The sequence below is a fragment of the Talpa occidentalis genome, unplaced genomic scaffold, assembly GCF_014898055.3.
Source record: "Talpa occidentalis isolate TD23 unplaced genomic scaffold, MPIMG_talOcc4v2.1 talOcc4.8, whole genome shotgun sequence".
In the NCBI taxonomy this organism is placed as follows: domain Eukaryota; kingdom Metazoa; phylum Chordata; class Mammalia; order Eulipotyphla; family Talpidae; genus Talpa; species Talpa occidentalis.
In genome coordinates this window covers 4,546,245-4,569,576 of record NW_023605194.1, presented here as the reverse complement: position 1 = coordinate 4,569,576, position 23,332 = coordinate 4,546,245, and the positions used below count along the sequence as shown (strand labels likewise).

At 50.3% G+C, this 23,332-nt stretch overlaps 1 protein-coding gene across 1 annotated transcript in view; it reads right to left on the bottom strand.

Moving 5' to 3' along the window:
* Window positions 1-8,781: 8,781 nt before the first annotated feature.
* The window catches only part of CPXM2 (carboxypeptidase X, M14 family member 2), a 77,817-nt gene continuing 63,266 nt past the window's right edge, over window positions 8,782-23,332 (bottom strand). Inside the window, exons 11-14 of the mRNA XM_037495630.2 lie at window positions 21,294-21,591; window positions 18,687-18,826; window positions 16,491-16,590; window positions 8,782-10,236 (exon numbers count right to left, since the gene is read on the bottom strand). Coding sequence (XP_037351527.1) covers window positions 9,983-10,236; window positions 16,491-16,590; window positions 18,687-18,826; window positions 21,294-21,591 — 792 coding nt within the window. The 3' untranslated portion in view covers window positions 8,782-9,982. The remainder of the gene's footprint in view (window positions 10,237-16,490; window positions 16,591-18,686; window positions 18,827-21,293; window positions 21,592-23,332) is intronic.

Sequence of the window (23,332 nt, the reverse complement as noted above, 5' to 3'; positions counted from 1 at the left end):
CTAGGCCCAGTGCCCCACACCTGACCCCACGGGGAAGGCTTGGGATTTTCTCTCGGCCTCATGTCTCCCTTGGGGGATCACTCCCTGGGCTGGGGTGTTCACACCCTGCAGGCCCTCCGAGTGCTCTCCCTTCCCACACGACGTTTTCCCACAAAGTAGTCAACTTGTCATGTTTGACAAGGAATGGTCCCATCTCCTACATCCAGAGCAAGCCCGCCAGGGCCAGAGCACCCAGGGAACCAGAAAGAACATCTAAAAAAGCAGTTTCTGAAGACAGACATTACCTCTGCCCTCCTGCTGCCCAGCCCCCAGCCTCAGCCTGGTGCACAGCAGGTTCCAGTAACTGAGGGATCAGTGAAGAGAAATTACCAACCCATCTCCCGCCCTCCAGTGACAGCTCTTCAGGATTCCTGGTCTCCAGTGCATGGGCGGTGAGGGGACAGAGATCGCAGAGGTTGTCACCAGCCCACGGACTTGAGGGGGTGAGCTCAGGCATCCTCCACACAGTCATCACAGGCCCGGGGGTCCCCGACCCACCTCTTAAAGCCCCCTCACTTGGTGACCTATGCCAGAGCCCCCAGGTCGCCTGCCAGCTGAGTCAGCAGTGACCCCTCAAGGGCCCCAAGCTGCTCACACTCAGCCCTTCTGACCCAGGAACCCACAGGCTTCTCGCCATCCTCTGCCCTTCGTGTGGACACAGTAGGAGGCAGGGCCCAGGACCCACTGGGAGCCAGACCTGGTCCTACTTCTCCTACCCTGGGCCACTTCCCGCTCCCTCCCTTCTTCTTCCTGAGATCCCCCCACCGCCCCAATAACCCTCTGATCCAAGTTCCTGTCTCAGCATGTTCTTTCACAGACGCGTACCTTTAGCTCTAATGCCCTGTCACTGATATTTTCCAAGACCAAATTCCCACCATGCAAGCCTTCCCGTGATCGATCCTTTCGCTAAATGCTGTCCTTTCAAAATTCCCCTTTGGTGAACTGGAAAGAGCTTAGGCAAGTCACTGACCCTTTCCAGGCCTGACCGCGCCATCAGTAAAGTGGAAATATTACGCTCATCCTCCCCATTTCACGGCTGTCCTGGGGGGCAGCGCTGGGCCAGCTGCTGCCTGGGAAGTGCTCACAAAGGTGCCAGATTTGCCGAATTTAGGCTTGTAATTAGATCCGAAAGTCTGTCCTGCAGTTTCTTGACTTCTTTAAAAGAGTCTACTCACCCAATTTCTTAAAAACAAAACACTTTTTCCACTCCATTTATTAAAAGCAGGGTTTTCTACTGTATATTTTTAGACTGAAGAAACCACTTACTGAAATGGCCCTGTTTCTCCTCAGCAGAAGCCAAGCGCCTGGTCTTGGCCTGTCTTGGAGCCATGTGCGTGGCCTCTGCTGAATTCCCGGGCGCGGTGGGCTGGCAGCAACACAGGGTTCTACTCAAAACCTCACCCAGCCCCACGGCCTGGCACCACCTGGCCCCAGCTGTCCTCTTTGCCATCACCCACCTTCCCCGCTCTCTGGTTTCCTCCCGCCCTATTGTGGGATCGTTACCCAGCAAATGGGCCTCTACCCGTGTTCATAGATCAGGTTATGACACCAGGTTCTTGAAAAATCAGCTTTATCATCAATCAGTTGGCATGGAGGCAAGGGATAAACTGAAATCTGCCCCCCCAGTTAAGAAAGAAAATGAGATTCTGTAGGTTTGGGGGACCAGTACTGAAAACAAAAGCGTTAAATTGAATTAGCTGAAGGAGCAGGCGAGGGGCACAGAAACCCAGTGCTCACAGCACGGAGGGAGCTCTGATGGGAATCAGAGTCCAGAGCCATTATCTGGAGGCTGTAAATGCTGAACAAACACTCTTGAGCGTGCAGAGCACTTTGGTCGCCTCTTCCGGGTAAAACGGGTCATGGTGGGGCAAAGACTGGCAGGGCTCACCTGCCAGCCCCACCAGAGGGGCGCCCACCAAGTTAACCATTACCTGCTCAAATCCACTGCCTCATTTGCATAATAGCACAGATAAGCTTCCCTGCCTCCCCTAGGGGATGCTGAGAGGAACAAACACAATAATAGATGTGCAAATCCTCTGTAAACTGCAAAATGCCAAAGTAAATGAAAAAAATTACTTACCAGTGTTCCTAAAAAGAAAAAAAAAAATCTTGAAAGTAATGACATTGATTTCTAGGAAGTGACTTTAGTAAAGCAGGGGGCCCCTCATTTTCTGTGAGCCTTTTCTTTGTGGGTACCATGCAGGGTGCTTTGACCCAAACAGTCTTTAGAGTCACGGGGGACCTGTCCTGGTCATACTTGCTGGTCGATTTTGCAGGTGAGGACCCTGAGTCTGAGAAAGATCCAGTGACTTGTGCAGAGTCTCTGGCAGCCAGCGTTAGAGATTGAAGGCAAACCCATTTCTGACTCCTTCCAATGCCTGAGCTCTCTCCCCGGGAGCAAATGAAGACCACCCAAGTGAGGACAAACATGGGCTATTGACTCAAAGCTTGCAATAGTAGGATGTCAGCCCCCATCTCCTGCATTTTGGAAGAGACTCAAAGGCAGACAGAGGAGCCAGAAAACTTTGTAGTGGAAAACAGGAAGTCTTCAGGGTGCCCAGATGGGGGGACTGTGGGCATGGGAAGCTGGGGGCAGGCTAGCTAGAAGTGGGGCATCCTACGTGATTAGTTAGGCAAGCATACTGGACTTGGTTTAGTCATAAATTGGAAGCAGGGACAGAAATAAGGGGAGGGGTTAATTGTTGAGCAAATGTGTGGAGTTGGTTGCTACCAGGGTTATTGCTTGATCTCCTGAATTTTTACTAGAGATAGCAGTCTGACTGTTTATAAGCACTACTTAGAGATAACAGCCTGCTTTCCGGGACTGGTTATTGTAGATAATGGATTGGTTTCCTGGGCTGCTCACTGAAGATTGTGAGTCAGAATTGCATATGTAGTCTTACTAAAGCTAATCAAGGGGCATCCAGGGGGCCCCCAAACTGTTTTTTTTTTTTTTAAGATTTATTTATTTATTTATACAAGCACTGGGTATAGTCAGAAGCGTGGGAGGGTGAGAGAATTCACCAGAGCCAGAGGGGGAACAGAACAGGCAGACTGATGAAATACACTGCTGAGGGGAGCAGCGGGAGGCAGGAGAGGTCTGTGGGACCCTCGCCAGGTGGCCCGGGATCGAACCGGCGCTGCAGAGGCTGCAGGCAGCTTCGCAACCCAGCGCTCAATCGCTACGCCACCAGGGGAGGCCCAGCCCCCAAACTGTTAAGGGGTGCGTACTCCAAAAGGGATCCAGCCACCCATGAATAAAAAGAGAACTGAAGCATAACCTTAGTGTGAAAGATTTTTTTTTTTTTATAGAATTGGTGTGTAGAGAGAGAAAGAGAAAAGAAAGGATTTCAAATAATTGTTTCTCAATAGATCACCAAAATTTACCCATCCTTCATGGGCAAATGCCCAACCAAACAGGCTTGGCTTGAAGTGGGGACCAAAATTTTGCCACAAATGTAAAGTACTTTGTGCCAAGGAACTACAAAAAGAGGTTAGGCAGGTCCTTGAGAGCCGAAATAAAAAGAAAGACTCAAAATTCAAAATATGCCACATAATCCAAGATGAAGCCAAGATATCAGCTGTCATAGTCGCTGCCAAGGACCAGGAGCAGCCTCCCCACGTCTCTCACCCACGTCTTCTAAGTATCTCTTCCAGTGTCTCCTCCATGTGGATCCTTCCAGCAGTACAGGGTGCAAATCTGAGCCAAAAAAGCAAGAGAGCAAGAAGACTGCATGTGTTCGGTTACAAGCCAAGCATGGCTGCTTAAATCCTCTCCTAGTTCCCAGAGGTTCCTTGTTCGGGAAGTCAGTCTCATGGCATGCCTGGAGCCGTAGTCCTTGGCTCCTGACATTGCCTCAGTATAGAGATAGGGGGAGGGGTGGTAGAAGCAAAAAGTCACCCGAGGGTGAAGTTCATTCATGATGTCACTCACTGGCTCTGAGTTTGCTCCATTGTATTCCTCTAACAGTCAGGCCACTGACCACTTATAGATTCAGTTTCTCACACCCTTCTGCCACCTGATTCAAACTTACCCCTTCCCAACATATCATATTTCTTTGCTGTGATTTTAAGAGAACAGAGCTCATTTAATTGCTAATGAAGTATAGGGGAGGAAAGAGTCTGGCTCCCTAAAATAAGTCTTTTTGGCAAGACGTTTATTTCAGGGTAGAGGCTCTGAAGTCTGGGTGGAGGTTGTTTTTGATATTTATGTTTGCTTCTCTAAGACCTAATGCCTTATCTCTCCAATTGATCTTTCCCTGTCTTCCCCAAGCCTCCCTTGTCTTAGCTAAGCTGTCCCAGGAGACATTGTCTGGGTGAGATATTCAGCCATTCTGGGTCTCCCACATGGGAGGGATTCATACTGGCTTTTTCGCTTATCAATCTGTCTGATGCCTGTTTGATTATTTGCCAGCCTGGAAGAGCCCAGAAGTGTGTGGGATGAGTTCCTTTATGCCCCAACAGAAGTAACCAGGCAAGCAAGGAAAAACTCATTACTTTTTTGTTAATCAAAAGAAATATATTGCAAAAAAAAAAAATGTTTTTACTGATTAGCTAAAAGGCATGAAACAATGTTTTGAAACATCATGCTTATATTCTCTGCAAATGCAAAATTATCCAGGGCTGGGGCCTCCCTCATGGTGCAGAGGGTTAGGTCTCAGCACTATGAAACTATCGGCAGCCATTGCAGCACGAGTTCAATCCCCAGCCAGGGAGTTAACCCACATGGCGCAGCAGACCTCTCCTGTCTCGCCCGCTTTTCCCCTCAGCAGTGTATTTCAGTAGATCCACCTGTTCTGTTTCCCACTCTGGTGAATCCTCTCACTGCATCACCACCCCCAGCATCTCTGGCCTGCACCCCAGCTCTTATATGAATAAATAAATAAAGTAAATCTTTAAAAAAATTATCTAGGGCTGCTGATATGGATTCACCAAGCTGAAAGTTCCCACCCTAATGTGTGAACACGGTGGTGTTTATAATTCCAACAAGGTCAAGGTCCTGAAATATTTTTATTCTCACTTTAGAATCCTTAACAATGACTGCTGAACTAGGAAGTAGTACCCAATGACAACTTGAGAAAAACTCAAAATAGTAGGTGATTTGGTGAGGAGGTTCATAAAAGACCTCAGTGCATAATGAAACACTTGGAAACTGAAACTGAAAACACCCCAGCAACACTATTATTCTTTTTAGTCACAGTTTAGCATTTTGGCTTTTGGTTTCTAAAGTTCTGAGGCAGACTGAATTAGAAAAATATATGCAAAACTATTCCGGAGTTCAGTATTGCTTATGGTTTAGAGATGCTAACTCTTGCCTTCGAGAGACCTGAATTTGAGCCTTGTATCAGCAAGGATAAAGATCAGCTGCCTATAATTTAAAAAGCCCTGAAAATCAAGGCTGAAATGAGAGTTTGGAAATGCCCAGGGGAAAATAACTGATGTTGTCATGGCACCTGGTGTCTCCAGGCCCCAGTTCTGCCATCCTCCAAACTTGGTTTCCATCTTCAGCCTACAAGATGGCTGCTGGAGCGCCAGCCTGCTTGTCTTTGTCCCAGGCTGATGGAAGTAAAGAGAAGAGGGAACAAAAAAGGCCCTCCTTTCTTTATTTTCACTTGTGTGGATTTTTCACTTTTATCTCATCATCCTGAGCTTATAAACTTACCCACAAGGCCAGTTTAGAAATGTAGTCTTTTCCTTGTCATTATTAACTCTTGAAAATAAACTGAATGTACCGAAGGTTCAGTGACTAAATATGAAGGGAATATCAGATTGACCCTTAGATTGGGCTTTCCAGAAGCAGTATCTGCAAGGAAGATTTGTATGGAAGGCGTTTGTTGGGAAATGAATCTGGGAAAACCTGATGGGAGACCTTGGATCAGGAATGAAGTCCGAGCCAAAGCGTGAGGTTAAGCCAAGTCCACCGAAGGCGACCTTGACCAGTGCCTCTGAGCGCTCTAGGGACTCTATAGTGTTAACCCAGAAATGTCTTCCTCAGGGGTCAAAGGAGTTGGAGTGTTTACAAGTTCATACCCATCGTCCGGTGGGGAGGGCATGCTCCAGGACTGAGGCTTCACAAGCAGAAAGCGAAACATACGAGCAGTCTGTGGGCAGAAAGGCGGTGGCTGCTGCTGGGAGTAAGGGCTCACCTATAAGCTAGGACGCTCGCTGTTCTCACTCCCACCCTTGGAATGTCTCCTCCAACACCCTTTGGGGAAACAGTTTAAATTCTGATTTTTGGCCCTGGTTCCCTCATGCATGCGCCTCTAATAAAGCCTTGCCTTGTTCAACTCTACCCAGTGCTCTCTGGTGAGTTCTTTCCCACAAGGGCAAAGGGCCCACTCTGGTCTAGCTGGTGACCTTTAGCTCTCTAGTCTTCTATTTCTTGTGAAAGCAGCTAAAATGTAGAATAGAAGTTATAGGCTCTCCATGAATATCCTTGCCTCTGAAATCCAGGAAGGGCTTTACCTTCCACTGTGTAGTTGATGATTTCCTATCTCCAGGTGATGGTAATAAGTTAAATTACAAAATGGCTTAAATGAAAGGAGAAAAATTCTGATTGGCTGATAGAGATCAATGAAAACAGACAGAAATTATTTCCTAAAATCATCAAAAAAAAAAAAGACATTAAACTTGCAATATTTTGAATGTTTGCCAAAGCAAACTTAAAAGCATACTAGGAATGTATACAGTTTATGGCAAATCTTTGGGAAATGGAACTAGTTTAATAATTTTGATTTAATAAAAAACAGCTGAACCTTCTCTAATTAATTAGTATTATATAAGCCTCATTTTGTTCTACTAGGTATTTTTTTCTGCACTTACTCATTTTTACTCATGAAATAAGCTAATATTATTCCTAGTTAATGTTTCAGGGTTTGAAAAATGTATATTTGTGTTCAACTAAATTGAATCATTATTCTGACAAATTTCTATACGTCAACCGTAATTATGTTTTATAGTGTGTCAACTTAAAGGTAATTTCCAACATCTTTCAGTAATTTATACTCTTAGATTGGTATTAAATTTTATTAGTTAATGGATAATCATTGGATGCTTAGATCATTTCTCAGCAAGATGAATGCTGAAACATTGATTTATAAGCATAATTTTGGATTTATAGACCTTTTCTTCTTATTTGTATATGCAGTGAGGCATATTAATGGACATGCACATTTTTGTACTAGAGTATTTGGCAATTCTTTAAGGAAGGTATTGTAGTTACAGAAAGTTATTATGTAAATTCATGAGCTCTGCTAGCTTTCAGAAATATTGGTGTGGGGTAGCAGTTTGCAATTAACCATCCCACAGACAGTTCTCTGAGAGAGAAATGATTTACTTCTGCTAAAAATTATAATTGATATAAGTGATTGTGATGATATTAGAAGCTTTGGTGACAAAAAAAAAATGCAACTGTGTTTGCGCTTCTATTTTTCAAGGAAAACAGTTTTCTCCTAAAGCAACATAGCAATATTTCTCAGATTTTCAGTTTCCAGATATCATTTCCCTCATAAAATTTACAAAGGGATCCATAGAGCTTTTGATTTTTAAAGTTATAACTATCAGTGTTTTCTGTATTGAAAATTTTACTTATGGGCATATTTGAAGAGAACAAAAATAATTGTGTCAATAATTTATTAAACAAATAACTAAAAATTATTTATGATAAATAAATAATAATTAAATAATAGTTGATAAATAAAATAGATCTGGCCTTGCAGATCCCTGATACCTATTTTAAATAATGTGCTAATTTATTCTAGAAAACAAAGGAGCTAACAAAGAACAAACTTGGAAAGCAAATTTTATTTGCCTTGGTTTTTAACTCCTGATTTTTGAAGCTTTTATCTAGTCTCCTTACTTTGGATGGAGATTAAGTTATTTGCACAGATTCAGTAGGAATCCTTTAAACTAGGATGTAATTTGAAAAATTGGTTATGTATCTAAGGTCTTGCCTAGAATGTCATACCTGAAAATGATGTTTATTAATCAGGTATGGCCGAAGTGGTTTTTTTAAAGGAGCTCTATTGAGATATAATGTATTCCTGACAGTTCCCTTATTCAACCTTATTCCCTTATTTCAGAGTTGTGTCACCATCACCCCAATCAAACTTAGAATATTTTCATTACCCCAAGAAGAGACCCCGTTCCCCTTAGCCATTCCTCTCCCAGCAAACTCTCCATCCTCCAGTCCTAGCAAATGCAGAACTATTTTTTGTTGCTGGAAACGAACATGTTCCAGACAGTTCATATAAATGGAATCACACAGTAAGTGGCCTGTGGTGACTAACTTTTTTTACTCGGTGTCGTGTTCCAAGTCCACCCATACTGAGGTATCATATTCTGCTCTCTGGATAAACCACGTTTATTTTTCCATTCGTCAGTGGAGGGACAGTTGGGCTGCTTCCACTTTTGGGCTACTATGCATGGTGCTGCCATGCCTCTGGTGTGTGCAGGGGAGAGCGGCAGGTCTCAGAGCTGAGGGCACCCAAGATCAATGAATCCAAGGCGACAACCAGCTTTCCTCTTTCTGAATCCTAAGAAGGATTCAGAGGCCGTGTCCAGGCTCAGTGGAAAGAATGCTTCAGCTGACTGCTCTGTCTACTCTGAGCAAGGAAGGAGAGGAGAGACAATAGGGATGATTTGTTTTTCCAATCCCCCTGATTTTAGAGACAGGGAAACTGAGGCCCCGGAGGGACCCCAGGTGTCTAGAGTTATACATCAATCCCAGGCCTCTCTGGGAAGGAGAGGGGACATAGAGGTCACTGGTATCCAGCTCAAAGTGGTGCAGAATGACCTTCCCAAGCAGGCACTTTTTGGGGGTGGGTGACTGTGCTTTGAGGCATGGGGTGTGACATTTGGGTAGCTGAGATTCTACCCCTCAAAAAACCACACACTAGAAGGATCTTACCATTTGCTTTATTTTTCTTTCTTCCAGGTCAGTGAGGCAGCAAAATTACTAAAAGGTGAGACAAACTGTTTTCTTGCACGGTCACCAGTCACCCCTCCTGGACCAATGCTGAGCACTCGCAGGTGATGCTGAGCTGCCGGGAAGCAGCGTGAGGAAGGGCTGGCATTCCACACTCAAAATGAGTGATGTCAGGCCAACACGGGGGGTTCACTGCCATGAAAGGGAGGGTGTCTTGAACAGAAGGGGCGGTACAGGCCCTTTTCAAGTCCTAACAGGTCAAAGAGGGAGCCAGGCCATACGAACTGGCCCTAAAAAGATTGGGCCTCCTGCTCTCCTAGCCCAGGGAACCCCCAGGGCTACCGGATCAGCAAGGAGTTGGGTGGGGCGGTTCTCTCCGGACCCAGGACACACACGCAACGAGGCCCCGTGCCCGCTGTTCAGCCATCACTCTTGAGTGATTTCAAGCTTCCTCCCCTCTTTCGAACACATTCTGTTGTTGAAAGGGAAACTAAGTGGACTCAGAGGGCTGGCTGATGCTCACTGATCTACTGTCTATTCAGAGTGTGAGTTTATTTCCAGCAGTTGGAATGTCCCAGAGGAAGAAAGGCTGGATTCTCTTAGAAAGAAAGCCCAGAGCCACTCAGATGATGGCATTTGGGGCGGCAGAGCCCGGGGGTGCCCGAGAAGGCAGGCCAGCAAACTGCAGACGCGGGGGAATCCCTGCTGTCACACACAGGGAGGCGCCGGCCCCCTTCCCGAGCTCGTCCCGAACGGGCAAGCGCCTCTCACTCTGGGAGTCTCAGGCTGCCCTGCTGGACTCGCTCACTCCAACCTGCCTTTCTCTGCTCCTCCGTTCAGGTTACGTGGACACAAGGGAACCAAGAAAAGGAAAAATATCCCAAGCCCGTGGCCCTCCCCCGGGACCGTGCAAGGCAGACATTCGTCCAGGCCTTCTGGAATTACGAGGAAACAACAGGGACGGAGCCCTCCGTGGAGCGGGGGTCGGGGGGCTCATTGCAGGGGTCCAGGAGGAGGTCACCCGCGCTGTCGTCGCTTGCGCCCCCGCAGCTTCAGCCGCCGGGACGGCAGGCTGACCGGCTGCCTCCCGAACCTCTCCATGATCTCTCTGATCCGTGCCAGGTTGGTTTTGCTGAGGGTGAAGTCGCAGCGCGTGGCCCCCATGTCATAGCCGACCATGCAGTTCTTGGTGGATGAAGTGAAACCCTCGGCCTGGGCCGTGACCACGTACTCGCCGGGGTTGAGCAGGCGCCAGTAGTCCCCGTCGCTGGCTGGGAACAGAAAGCGGGGGAGTTCAGAGCGGGCCTTTTCTAAGTCGGGTACCAGCAGGCCTGTTATTCCAAGACCAGCCTCCTGCCCAGAGAGGGGATCGGAGGCAGGCAGGGTGGAACCGGAGACCCCGCGGAGGCAGGGTCTTAATGCGTTTTGGAAGCTGAGATGTTTTCTTCTTTGGAAGCAGCCCACGATGGTTTGAGCAGGAAGGGGGCTGGGGTAGAGCTCCCTGCCGGGTTAATAAACAGGAGCCGAGATGGAGACAGATCACTAACACCCCCTCGCTGTGACAATAGGAGCCATTCATCACGAACTTGAACTTGCAAGTGGTGGGCCTCACCACAGAATGCATCTTGAAAAGCCACCGGTGGTTGGCTGCTAGCTTCCCTACGCGCGGCTGCCAATCTAGAAGAGTCACTGTTAAAAGGGCCGGGGGTCTGCACTTCTGAAGAGAGAAGGGGAGGGCCACACAGGCCATGGGCCAAGGGACCTGGGCGAGGCCCTGGGGCCTACACTTCATTCCACAGCCCTCATGCTGGCAGGGGCCAGGGCCAGGAGAAACTTGGAGCTGCGGGGGTGACATATGGGGGTGCTGCAAGACTGGGTCCTCACCACCCGTTACACCACTGACCTATCACCCGCATGGGACCCAAGCCCATCCTTAGCTCTAGGCTACGTCCTTGTCACAAAGAGAGGGGCTGTTGGCTCAAGACACCCCTCCCCAGAGCCTGCAACCTGGTGGAAACACTTAGACCCCGGACGTTGAAGAGGTTGCAAGATAGAAAAGGAGGGGCCAGCACCTCCCTGAGAACATGGACTGGAAGGATGAGGCTGAACCCCTGGATGCTCCGAGCCAGCCTCTGGTGTAGGTGGTGAGGGTATTTCCTTTTTGACAAGGACAATTTGATGTCCAGGCACTGCAGGAGCAGCGCTGCCGGCCACCAGCCTGCGCCCACTGGGGTTCTCCCTCAGCACCAGCCCTGCCCTGTGGAAAGCGTCGATGCCAGGTAAAGGAAAGCCAAGGCAGGATTTGCTGAAGTGCTAGGGGGCTGCAGGCTGACTTGTCTAAATGAGGTTAAACACCTAGATTCCTCTCAGACCCTAAAGCACACACACACGAAAACTTCTCTAAACTTTACTCTAAGACTTGTTTTGCAGCCAGCACAGCATGGAGGCCTGTCAGCCAATGGCAACCTGAGCATCCACGGAAGCTTGAGCTGAGTCCCAGGCCGGCTGGGGTCAGGAGGTGCGAAGGCAGAGGATGGGCCACCCGGAGGTGAGCAGCCACCCACAGAAACCCAAACTCCAGTTCTCTGAAAAAAGTCTCCTCAGAGTACGTCTCCCTGTGTGAACTGCCCGTTCCTGGCCAGTGAGCTTCCGCCAGGTTCGTATTTCTTTGCCCCAACCTGCTCCTTTGCCCATGAACTTAACTCCTTAATTCTCAATCCCAGCCCCCAAAATCTGTATCACCTCCTTCCCTTTCCTAACTGGAGAGGGGACTGGAGCTCACCTCTGCTCTCCTTGCCAGCTGACTCACAATAAAGCTTCCTTCTTTTCTCAGAAACCTGGCATCTCGGGATGGGGCCACACGTGTGTCGGGCAGTGAGCTCACTGCTCGGTGACATAAACAAGTCCCAGGTCTTCTCAGGGATGGAGGAAAGGGAAACTGTGTGTGTGACTAGGGACCTCCCCATAGGCAGAGAGAGCACTAGGAGGCATCAAGTTCCCATCCCACTCATTAATCATCTGAGACGCCCCACACAACACAGTGGTCACGAGTCCCGAGGGCTCAAGATGTCAGAATGAGCTCTATGGGCATGGCTTGCCACACAGCCGTGCAGGTAACCAGGGCTCCAGGTGAGCGCGCCAGGGACACTCAGCTCAGCCAGGTGGCCCCTGCTGTCTCAGCGCCATGTCGGAGCGTGTCTGCCATTCGTGAAGATGCAAGGGTTTCAAGGAAATGAAATGTCATCTCAAGGCTTCAGAATTCAAGCTCCACATCAAGCACAAGCGTCTCGCCCTCAGAAGGCATCGGTCTCACGGCACAGTTCATCTTTTGAGATGTCTGGCTGGTCTCCCACAAATCCCCCAACGAATCTGAAGGGCCACTTCCTTCAACCAGCCCACGTGCCCTGAGGGAGGGCTGCCTTCTCCTCCTGCCTCTCCTGTCTCGGCTGGTATTAGGATCTAAGGGCCTGATCTCACTCCTCAGCACTTCACAGAGTTTCATAAAGCATGATCTCAAGGAAAGCCAATTCCGCTGAGTGGGATGGAGAGACAGGCCCAAAGAGGAAACTGAATGTCTTATAAACACGAGGAGTTGATCAGGTGCAGTCTCCATGGCTGGCGCTTTCTCCTCACCAACGCCTAAGTGGGTTAGTTCCTCAGCTTGTGTGCTGGGTCAACTCTCTCCTCCTCTGAAAACTGAGAACTAAGGTTCTGTGCAAATGTCTAGTGGTGGTTGTTTTTATATATAACGAAATCTACTCTTCATAATTTAAAGTAATTGATTCTATTCCTAAGCCCCTGCTGGATATGTCCTCCAAGAAAATGCAGATGCAATTTACTCACTTTGAGGAAACACAGACGGGCAGGTGGAGGTGGCATCCTGCCGGCCGGAGACGCACCCCTTTCTGACAGGCACTGAGCACTTGGGACAAACTCAAACTCAGGCCACTCCCTGCTGGCCCGGTATTCTCCAGCCACACAGGACTTCCTTTGTTTCCTTAATTCTTGACTCTGAGCCTTTGTAATGACTGTTCCCTCTGATGGAAGGCTGTTCCCTTCTTTAGTAAAGGCCAGCTTGTACTCATCTCTCCCCAAGGAGGGGAGCTTCTTGACTTTCCCACCCATTTCTATGTTATCCAATTTCTGTCTTTCTTGCCTCTCATCACTTCCTGCAATGAAGTTGTTCACTTCCCTTTATAATTCCCTGGAGCCTTCTCTACTAGAATGTAGGCTTTTCAGGGGCATCGTGTGCCCAGTATCTGCAGTCCGCCACACAGGAGGAGCTCAGCAAGACAGAGAAATAAATGTGTAGAACGACTGGAGCTCTGTTGAGGTTCGCAGATCAGAACCAGGGGCGTCAGAAGCTGCCTGCCAGCAGGGTACCTTCTCCCCAGAAGTTCACTGCTGGGCTTTCCCCACATCTGTCCCCAAGGCTCTGATTATCTCTGCTTCACCTCTGACCCTCTAGAAATTTCAGAATGCCCCACTTCCTGAAGCTCAGGAGACAGCATGTTGGGCTGATGTCCCCTGAGCTGCCAGGCGTGGCATCAGAGCTGAGATGTCCAGGGGAGGACAGCATGACTGGCATCACTCGGCTTCTGTAGACAGAAGGGACAGCCAGTGTCCATCTGTTAGCAGGTCTAGGAGAGTGTCCACCAATCATGGCCGGTCCCGTGGCCTTGTGGAGCAGGTGTTCACACCTATTCACATGCACTGAGAAAGCATTCTTACCAGCTTCCTCCTGTGTCATTCTGTTTAATAACCCCGTTGATTTTGCACAAAATCCCTCCTGAAATCAATCTTGTCAGATCACAGAAGCCTCAGACAGAAAACAAGACAGATTCAGGGCTTATGTGGAGCCCTGAGAGACGCCGAAGCCAGTGCGCTCCGGAGCCCCGCATGGAGTTCAGAATCCATCCATCACCAGTCGCACCAGGAAATTATTTATAGGGGATGGAAAGGTGGCGAGAGAGCCACTTCCCATTAGCTCATCAAAACTGTCTCCTTGATGACAGCGCTTGAAATTCAGAGCTCATTAGGCAAAGTACTCGCTGCTGGTTTGTGGGGCCCCGGGGGCCTTTTTACCTCCCACTCCATTTAAAACCCTCCTGTTTTCTCACACTGCATACTAGGCACTAGTAGTCCAACGAATGTTCCAGACTCTTCCACAGGAACTCATTAGCAGTGCTTAAAAAACCAGCCCTGTGCAGACTCAGATCAAACGGCCTTTTCCTTCATAGTGGCCGCCAGCTCCCCACAGGTATCCAGACCACCCGTGCAAAGGCCCACATTTGTTTAATTAATAAATGAACAAATGAATCAGTGGGTTCCTGTGAGAGGCCACTAGGTACCACATGCCATACAGTGTGCTACACGCCGTGAGATCTTGGGGTTGACGGCTGCGATCCTCAAGGACAGGTGTTTGAGGTCCTCGGGGCAAAGAGGGCAGGGATGCTCAGAAGATGCTGTTGAATGAAGAAACAGAGAGAATGTGCTTCACAGCATCACACAGCACTTCAGATGCGCGGCCCCCATTTGAACAATAAATGGCCTCTGTACCTGACAACAGGTAGACCAAGCTCACAGGCAGACCAGGTCTGAGCCTCAGCCACTCCCCATCTGCATGTCCCGGAGTCTCTGTTTCCTCACGGGTGATATGGAATGACTTGGGCAGATTCAGTTTGCAGAGAAGACCCCCCTCCCCGCTCCGGGAGAGAAGGGAGGCATTTAAAGTCTCAGCCGGTGGCTGAAATCCCAGCTCAGCCACTCACTCTCTCTGCAGGCTGGGAAACGCATGCAGTGTTCATTCATTCATCAAACTCATTCATCTATTGGGCAAATATTTACCGAGCACCTCCTGAGGGCCAGGCAATGTGCTTGTATCATCTGGAGGATAGAACAGCCCAGGGGCCTGGCACCAGGGGCTGGGATAGGGGTGGGGCGGGCGGAAACAAACAAGCACTGTAAATACCAGCTTCTCCTCTGGGGAGCTAGAAGGCACCCGGGGGGAGAAGGCACTGGCAGGCCAGGCCAGGAGAGAGTCAGGAGGAGGCAGTGGGGTAGATTCTGCCTGTTTGCTGACAGAGAGCCTGGCTGTGGGGCGAGGGAGAAGCAGCAGGAGTGAGCCTGCTTCTCATCTGCACCCCTGTCATGATCCAGGCTGTCAATCCATGTGCAGGGAGGAACTGGGAGCACAGGAGGCAGGTGAACACGACCCAGCTTGCCTGGAACGGTCCTGGTTTTGAATCTGAAAGTCACACATCGGTTCTAGCAACGAGAAGTTCTGTCCCCAGCGCAGAGCAAGGGCCTCCAGGCACACACAGGCGGCCCTTGAACGTCTGCTGAGTCAGCACCAACTCTGGTTTCTCTGTAGTCTGAGGGCTGAATAGCTCTTCCTGCGGGCAACATGGCTTCCTTTTTCTTGCAATAAGTCTGTTCCGTGTGCCTGGGTGGGGTCTGGGAAAGGCTGAGTAAGGGCCTCCCAAAGGGTCCCCATCTACCAGAACCCACAGATTATGACCTTATTTGGAAAAAAATTCTTTGCAGATATAATTCAGGATCTTGATACACAATCACCCTGGATTTCCTGGGAGAGTCAAAATCCACAGACAAGCGTCTTTGTGAGAGACAAAAGAGGAGGAAACAAAGGCAGAGGCAGAGACTAGAGGGCTCTCACCCCACAGCCCAGGGTGTCGCGGCCACCTGGGACCGGAAGAGTCAGAGAAGGAGCAGGCTCCAGGGGCACAGGCTCTGCTGGCTGTGAGGTCTCGGGTTCCAGCCTTCATAACTGGGAGGATGAATTTGATTTTTGAGCCACCAGTCTACGGTGATTCGTCGTGGCGCTGAAACAAACACAGGGCCCGCAGCCCGCCCGCCCGTCTGCGCAGCTGACGCCAAGAGAAGGGTTCCGCGGCGCCAGGGTGCAGCGTCGCGCTCCCCAGTGTGAAAACCCTCAGGTGTGCTCGCAACACCCCTCTGGACGCACCGGAGTCTTGCAGACGATCAGACTTAAACGCGCAGCTGGCCCGCTCCCACCACACCTGCCTTGGCATCAGGCTGCAAACACCACCCACCAAAGTCAAGGGCACCGTGTCTTCATGTCCACCCAACACACCGAGGGACAGGACCGGGCACGGCGGGAGGCTTGGACTGGCTGGCACATCACTTTTGATCAGCAAAGAACAGACAGTCTCAAAATTAAAAAAACAAAACCACAGAACCCGATAGAACAGGCCGCCTGGATGCAGGTGGGGGAGCAACCCGGAGCGCGGGGAGAGACACCGGAACCCACGCTCACGCCCTTCAACCTTGGTCAGACTCTGTTTTTTGCCCGAATGAGGCACAGAGAGAAGCCGGAAAGCACAGGCAGCAAGACTTGATTTTCAGGGTCCACATGGAAAGTTGGAGGGAGGAGACGCTAGTCAGCTTTGAGTAAGTTGATGTTCACATCGTGATTTTTAACCCAAGTATTTTGAGAAAATTGAATGTTTTCAGCGAGAGGCAGTTTATGCACATTTGCAGCTACCTGTTCGGACGTCGTGGTTGATGCCTTCCACGGAGATCACGGCGTTCGGGATCCCTTTCCCATGTAAATCCCTCACCAGGCCTTTGATGCCACGGTGGACCTGCCGGGCAGAAAGGATGAGAAAAAGGGTCAAATCACCAAGGGGCTGGGCCCGACCACACAGTGAGGCTGCGGACCCCCGAGCCCTCCCCGCCCTCAACAGCTGGCCGGCTCCATGTGGGCTCGGGTGTATGCATCTGCGTTCCTTCCGGGTCCATGTACCAAAAGTTTTCCATTGAAGGTAAAATAGTCCATAGATTTTAAAAGATATTAGGACCTGAGATGGTTCATAAAAAACACATCCAGTAAAAGTGGAATTTAAGTCTTCATGAGGCACTTTTGTTTTCACTTCCTGGACTAGAGAGATTTGATGACTTAGGGAGAGGAAAGGAAAGAGTTGAAGACACGCCTATAAACTACAGCTCACCAGGTCCTTCCACTGTTACCTGTGTGATAGGACAAGAAAGCCTCAGTTTCCCCATCTGCAGAATGATGCGACAACCCAAGGTGACAAGGTTTCATCTCTAGGGACCTTCACTGTAGGTATCACTAGGCCTGGGCATCTTATCTGGAGGAGGCTCTTCGGCTAAATTGGGGTCATCACTTTTGAATGACAAGGACCTTACTCTTCTCATTTATGAAATGACAGAGCCATCCCTCAGAAAATTCCAGAGCGGGGCCCTCCCTGGTGGCACAAGGGGTTAAGCACCGCATTATGAAGCAGTCCCCAGCCTCTGCAGCATGAGTTCGATCCCCGGCCGGCCAGGGAGCAACTCACATGGCACAGCAGACCTCTCCTGTCTCGCCCGCTGCTCCCCTCAGCAGTGTTTTCAGTCAGTCTGTCTATTCTGTTCCCCACTCTGTCTCTGGTGAATCCTCTCATCCCCCGCATATCTGGCCTGTGCCCCAGCACTTGTTTGCATAAATAAATAAATCTTTAAAAAAAAAAAAAGACAATTCCAGAGTGGGGACAGAGTGAGCTCATGGCAAACAGGTTCACACCCTCCTGTGCCAGGGGAGTGCACCCAGGGACCCTCCCAGGGCTGACTCAGATGCTAGATCCGGGTGCCAGCCTTTGCCACTTGTGTTGCCTGATCACCTGTGTCACCTGTGGGGAGAGGCAGGTGCTGCAAAGCCAGCAGCCCAAACCACTGGCTGATGCTTCTTCTGACTTACCTACAACCCTCGGAAGAAGAGGCACCTCGATGGCCTCAGCTCTCACTCCTACTGGGTGGGAATCCCAGCAGAGTCACCACATGGAATGTCACTGTTTGCTCTTGCTCATTCATTGGCTTTTCAGTTAGTCTGTTCTTCATGGGGCAGGGATGCTGTTCTGTCAGGTCTAGCACTGGCCTAGCATCAGTTTACTAAATAGGGGTGTCCTCGCCAGCAGGAGGAGAGGAACGGGAGCAAGGTTCTCGTGGATCCAGCAGATGCAATGGGGCTTCCTCAACAATTGTGAGCAGAACCTCGCTGGCGCGGGTCAGAACCGTCCCCCAGGACCGCCCACCCACTGCATGCACAGCCTAAGGGTGCCCCCAGCCTGCGGGGTGTTCCACACTGAATTGTACCTGCACCACATCCACAGTGAAGTCCTTACCCATAAGCTTGCAATGCACCTGCATCTGAGGATGAGCTTTCCAAAGGGGCGGTGCAGCTAAGACAAGTGCATCAGTGCAGACCCTAGTCTACCTGACTGGTGTCCTTAGAAGAGGAAATCTGGACACACAGACACTGGGCGGATGTGCACAGAGGAAGGACGGGGTGGGGCGCTGAGAGAGGGGCCATAGAGCCACAGAGAGCGGCCTTGGATCGAAACCCACTGCTTCCCTCCCAAGCCTGAACTTCTAGCTCCAGAACTGTGACTTCTGCTGCTGCACCCCACCTGTGCATTTTGGTATGTGGCCCGAGCCGACCAAAACAAGACCTACATCACGCACCCACAGAACAACATCTGAGAACCCCCAAAGTAGCCTCACGCTCCATGAAAATGTGGGAACAAGCCCCATTGAGCTACAACTCACTTCTGGGGTCTAAGCAAGTGAAAAGAGACAACGGGTCATTCCAGAGCTGTTTGGGTGTCTACTGCTCTGCTCTCACGCTTTGTCATCCAGATGCCCCTCTTCTCTTGCACCCCCATCACCGTCTCACACCCACCTGCTCCAAGAACACAATTAAGGATTCCCGATTATTCTCCCACTCCTCGGGCAGCTCGCTTTCGTGTGGGTATTTATCACAGCCCACGTAGATGGACAGCTCGAAGCAGTTCGTGTGCAGGTAACTGAAGTCGTTGAGACCTGCCAAGCCAGACAAGATGTTAACTGAATAAGGTTCAGAGTGGCCGGGGAGATGGCAAGAAGGTTTGAGAACGTGCTTCGGGAGAATTCCTTTGAGCCCACGATTTTGCACTGTGTCTTCAAAGCACTACAAGTACTAGAAGAATTAACAAAATGATGAGAAATCAGACAGGTGGAGAATCTTGGGCCATGTTTTTTGGGGTGACTTCAGCACTTCATTGAACGTGGTGAGGCTGAGACACTTGGTTCAGGAGCGGATCCTGAAGTCAAGGAGGCCTCACCCAGATCAGTCCTGGCTGCAGCAGGAGACAGGAGACGTCCTTTGTGTTCAGTCTTGGTCTGGAATCCTGCTCTTTCACAGCCTGGGGATGGACACCAGCTCCGTGTGCTGGTGCCTCCCCCAGATCTGCCTTCGTTAAGGTTAAGGGGGATGGCGCGCAGACCTCTCCTGCCGCCCGCTGCTCCCCTCAGCAGTGTACTTCGGTCCTTCTGCCTGCTCTGCTCCCCACTCTGGCTCTGGTGAGTTCTCTCACCCTCCCGCGCTTCTGACTGTACCCAGTGCTTGTATAAATAAATAAATCTTTAAAAAAAAAAAAAAAGGTTAAGGGGGAGAGGATGCAGGAGGGCAGCCCAGAACAAAGGGGGGCTAACAGCACCCTGGAGTGCAAACGCACACGGTGCTAACGATGTGCATTCTGACTGCCCCCTGCTCTCATCTGCGCCCCCATTACTAACACCTTCAGTGCACTTCAAACAAGTGAGCAAGAATCGCACAAAAAGATGGAGAGGAGGTGGAGGGGGAGGGAAGGAAATTAGAATTTGCATCTCATTAATCTACAAAGAAATGAATCTGCAGACTTGATCACACGCCAGGAGGAAGAATGATTTAAAAGGCTCAAGCACCACATAGAAAATAGTTGCTAGATTAAAAAAAAAAAAAAAGAAACACCACCACACGGGGTGCAGCAGCCGACTTACGGAAGCGGGGCAGCTGACCAGGTGACTCCCGCTGTGGCACCTCCAATTCAGCCACAGCAGCCATAAAACAAAAATTCTTTCACATAAAAATTGTACATTTTTAGGGTTAAAATTGAAAAGCAAGGAAGCTTTGTAGCCATTAGGGAATTTTCTCCATAGAGAGTAGAGGGATCTGCATTTTATTTTGTACGAAGGGAGAGAAGGACGGAGACAAAGAAGAGCCTCTGCTTGGCGTGGAACCAAGAAAAAAGTGGAAATCTTCCTGAGCACGTTTTAAAATGATCACAGAACAATGTGTCAGCGTCTTTTTGATTGTGTTTAGCCCCGGGGTGGGAATATACCTGCAAAGTATCTGAAAGCTGCCTTTCTGGTGAGGTTAATTAGTTGGGTGATAAAAGCACAAAAGGCTTCAGTGGTTGGGGGAGGGCACTGATCTTACATCTGCTCCCAGCAGGCAGACAGAGCACACACCTGTCAGCCACTGCAGTCCCTGAGGGATCCCTGTCATCACCGTCTTCCAAATGGAAATAATGGGGCTCAGAGGAGTCAAGTAACTTGCCCGGGGTGGCACAGCCTCTACATGATGGGCTGAACTTGAACCCGGGTCTGTTTGACACGGGATGGGATCTGCTTCAGATCCACCAGTGGTTTGATCAGCTCCCCCAAGAGGAAGAAAAGGAGCAATTGGCGTGATGCCTGGGGTCTTGCATCCCAGTACAGAGGGGACCTTGGGGACTGGGACAGGCTTCTCCCTCCTCATGTGGGAGGCCTGGGCCAGGTACACCCTGACAGAAGAAACAAAGTGCTCATCCTGACATTTGGACCAGAGGCCCCTCTGGCTGCTGTGAAGGAGCCCCACGCCTGTCCCGGAGGCTTGCTGGTCCCCATGGACCCGGGAGCAACACAGCCTCTGTGACAGTCGAGTGTGGCCTGGTGTGACCTCCAGTGCACAGAGGCAGCTTGGAGTCAGCTCACACCATCGTGGGTTCAACGCCAGCCCCTCTAGGGGTAACCATATGGCACGAGCCCCAGTGGGAACAGCTCTGGGTGAAGAGCCGTGGCCCCAGCTCCAGGGTCACCCCAGCACACTCCCAGCCCCTGGTCCAGCATCTCCCCTATGTCTACGGTTACCCCACTGACCCTACAAATTCCCAAACCTCAGTGGCCAAGTGCAGGCCGGGGGCGGGAAGGTGTCAGACCCCAGCTCCGCCCCGCTAGCGCTCAGGCAGATGCCTCCTAGACGACAAGTCCCAGCCATCTCGTGAAAATGGGGGGTGAGCCAGACCCCTTCGAAGACGGCTGTGAGATAAAGGGGCGTCTGTGTAGAGTGCTTGGCCAAGGGCTAGCTGGTCACCACTGCCCCAAGTGGCTCCTTATCAACAGTGCTGATAGGAGGGAAAAGGGGTGATGCTGCACGGCCCCCGGGTCCCCAGCCCACCAGCCCATGCGCCCCGGGCCCGGGATGACCGCAGGGCCACCGGAGACTTACTTCCAGCCACCGTGTGCCAGGAAGCCCCGTTGACCGTCCCGTCCTCCTTCTGGAAGTCCTCTGTGTGGCACACCCGCCTCCGGGCGTCGGTCAGGAGGCGGTGCGTGGAGGCGTAGGAGTAGGCGAGCCAGCGGAACACGTGGTCGTCGGGCGTGGGGCTGGGCTCCTGCGTCTTCCAGGCCGAGCGCACCATGTCGTAGGGGTAGGCCACCACCAGCTCGCCCCCCTGCAGGTTGCCGCCCAGCACGAAGGGGATCTTCTCCATCCAGGCGATGACGGCCCGGGTCTCCGCCGCCACCTGTGACCGTCAGAACAGACGTGCTTGGGGGACGGGGGGACGGGACTGACAGGGAAACGCTTTTTCCTCCCTGCTCCCCAGACAGGGAGGTCGTTGAAGCAGCCGTGATGTGATGGAACAATCTTAGCAGGATTTAGACTTTCAAAGGCTGTCCTGGAAGACCAGGACTTTGCTGGAATATTCCAGTTAGGGCTCCCCGAGGGAGTGACAGAATCAGCGCCAGCATTTTGCAGCTCCCAGGGACTAAGGGGTCAGCTCGCCCACCGGCAGCTCCCAAGAGCATGAAGGGACATAACCCAACAGAATGTGTCTCCGTGGGAGAGCTCACACTGCAAACAGAGCCACCCTGGACCTTATGAGCCCCTTGGGAAGGACTGGCCACCTTGTCCGTAAAGAAGCAGGCCGTCATTTTTCAGGCTTGGAGGACCTGAGGGCCTCTGTCACCAGGGCTCAGCTGTAGCTGCGCGGCACCACAGACAAGGTGCACGTTTTATTGGACGTGGCCAATAAAACACCATTTACTAAAGCAAGATCACGGCAGGACATGGTCACCGGCTACGCCTGCTGACTAGTCTGTCCAGCCTGAGTCTCACTGGCGATTTGCAGGAAGCACAGAGAAAATACCTCACGGGACATCACAGGACTAGCAGCCCCCGGACAGGGGACGACGCTGTAAGGTAACCTGGTTGTTTATAACCTGGTTGTTACAAGATAAACAACAGCCAAACAGCAAGGAAAACAGAGAGAAGATGGCCGAGAAGAAACCTATTGTCTAAAGGATACTTAAAAGACATGAACTAATCAAAATAACTGATCTAAACCAACAGAGGGCCTCCCTAGTGGCACAAGGGGTTAAGATGCAACCCATGAAGCTGTCCGCAGCCACTGCAGCACAAGTTCCATCCCTGGCCAGGGAGAAACCCACATGGTGCAGCAGACCTCACCTGACTCCCCGCTGCTCCCCTCAGCAGTGGATTTCGTCAGTCTGCCTGTTCGGTTCCCCACTCTGTCTCTGGTGAATCCTCTCACCCCCCACACCTCTGACCTGTGCCCCAGCTCTTGTGTGCATAAAATAAAATAAATCTTTAAAAATAAATAAATAAACCAACAGACAGAAATATTGAGATTGACAACGGGGCACAGGAAACCGGAGTTTTCAAAATTACGAAATGATGTTGCTAGGATAATGGTGATATTTTCAGTTATAAAAGAGTCCAATCTTTCAGAGCTACCTATTGAAATATTTGCCGGGGAAATGATCGGTACCTGAGGTCTGTTTCCAAAATCTAGGGGAGGAGGAGAAGGTGGAAGCAGGGGCAGGCGGAACATGAATTGATGTCTTGAAGCTGAAATGGGCCCCTGGGGCCCTTCATAATTTTCTCTGTAATTTGGGATGTTGGACATTTTTAATGATAAAAAAGCTAAGAAAAGAAAGAACCTGGCCATGGTAGAAGGTAAAATGGAAGGTCTGATAGGGTCAGATACTGATCAATGAATGAAATATTTATCAGAAATGACTAATCCCGAGGAAGCTCCAGGAGAAACTGATGATGGGGTTGGGGGGAATCAACACTGAAAATGGTTTCATTCATGAAATTTTGTTTTTCTTCATAAATATCCCAGGGACCCTGAATTGGACTCCGCACAGAGCTGCGTTCATTAACACCTCATCCTGACCAGTCCCTTTTCCACCCTCTTCTTTTCTAGACGTGGATCTAATAAACACCGGTGAGCCCCTCAA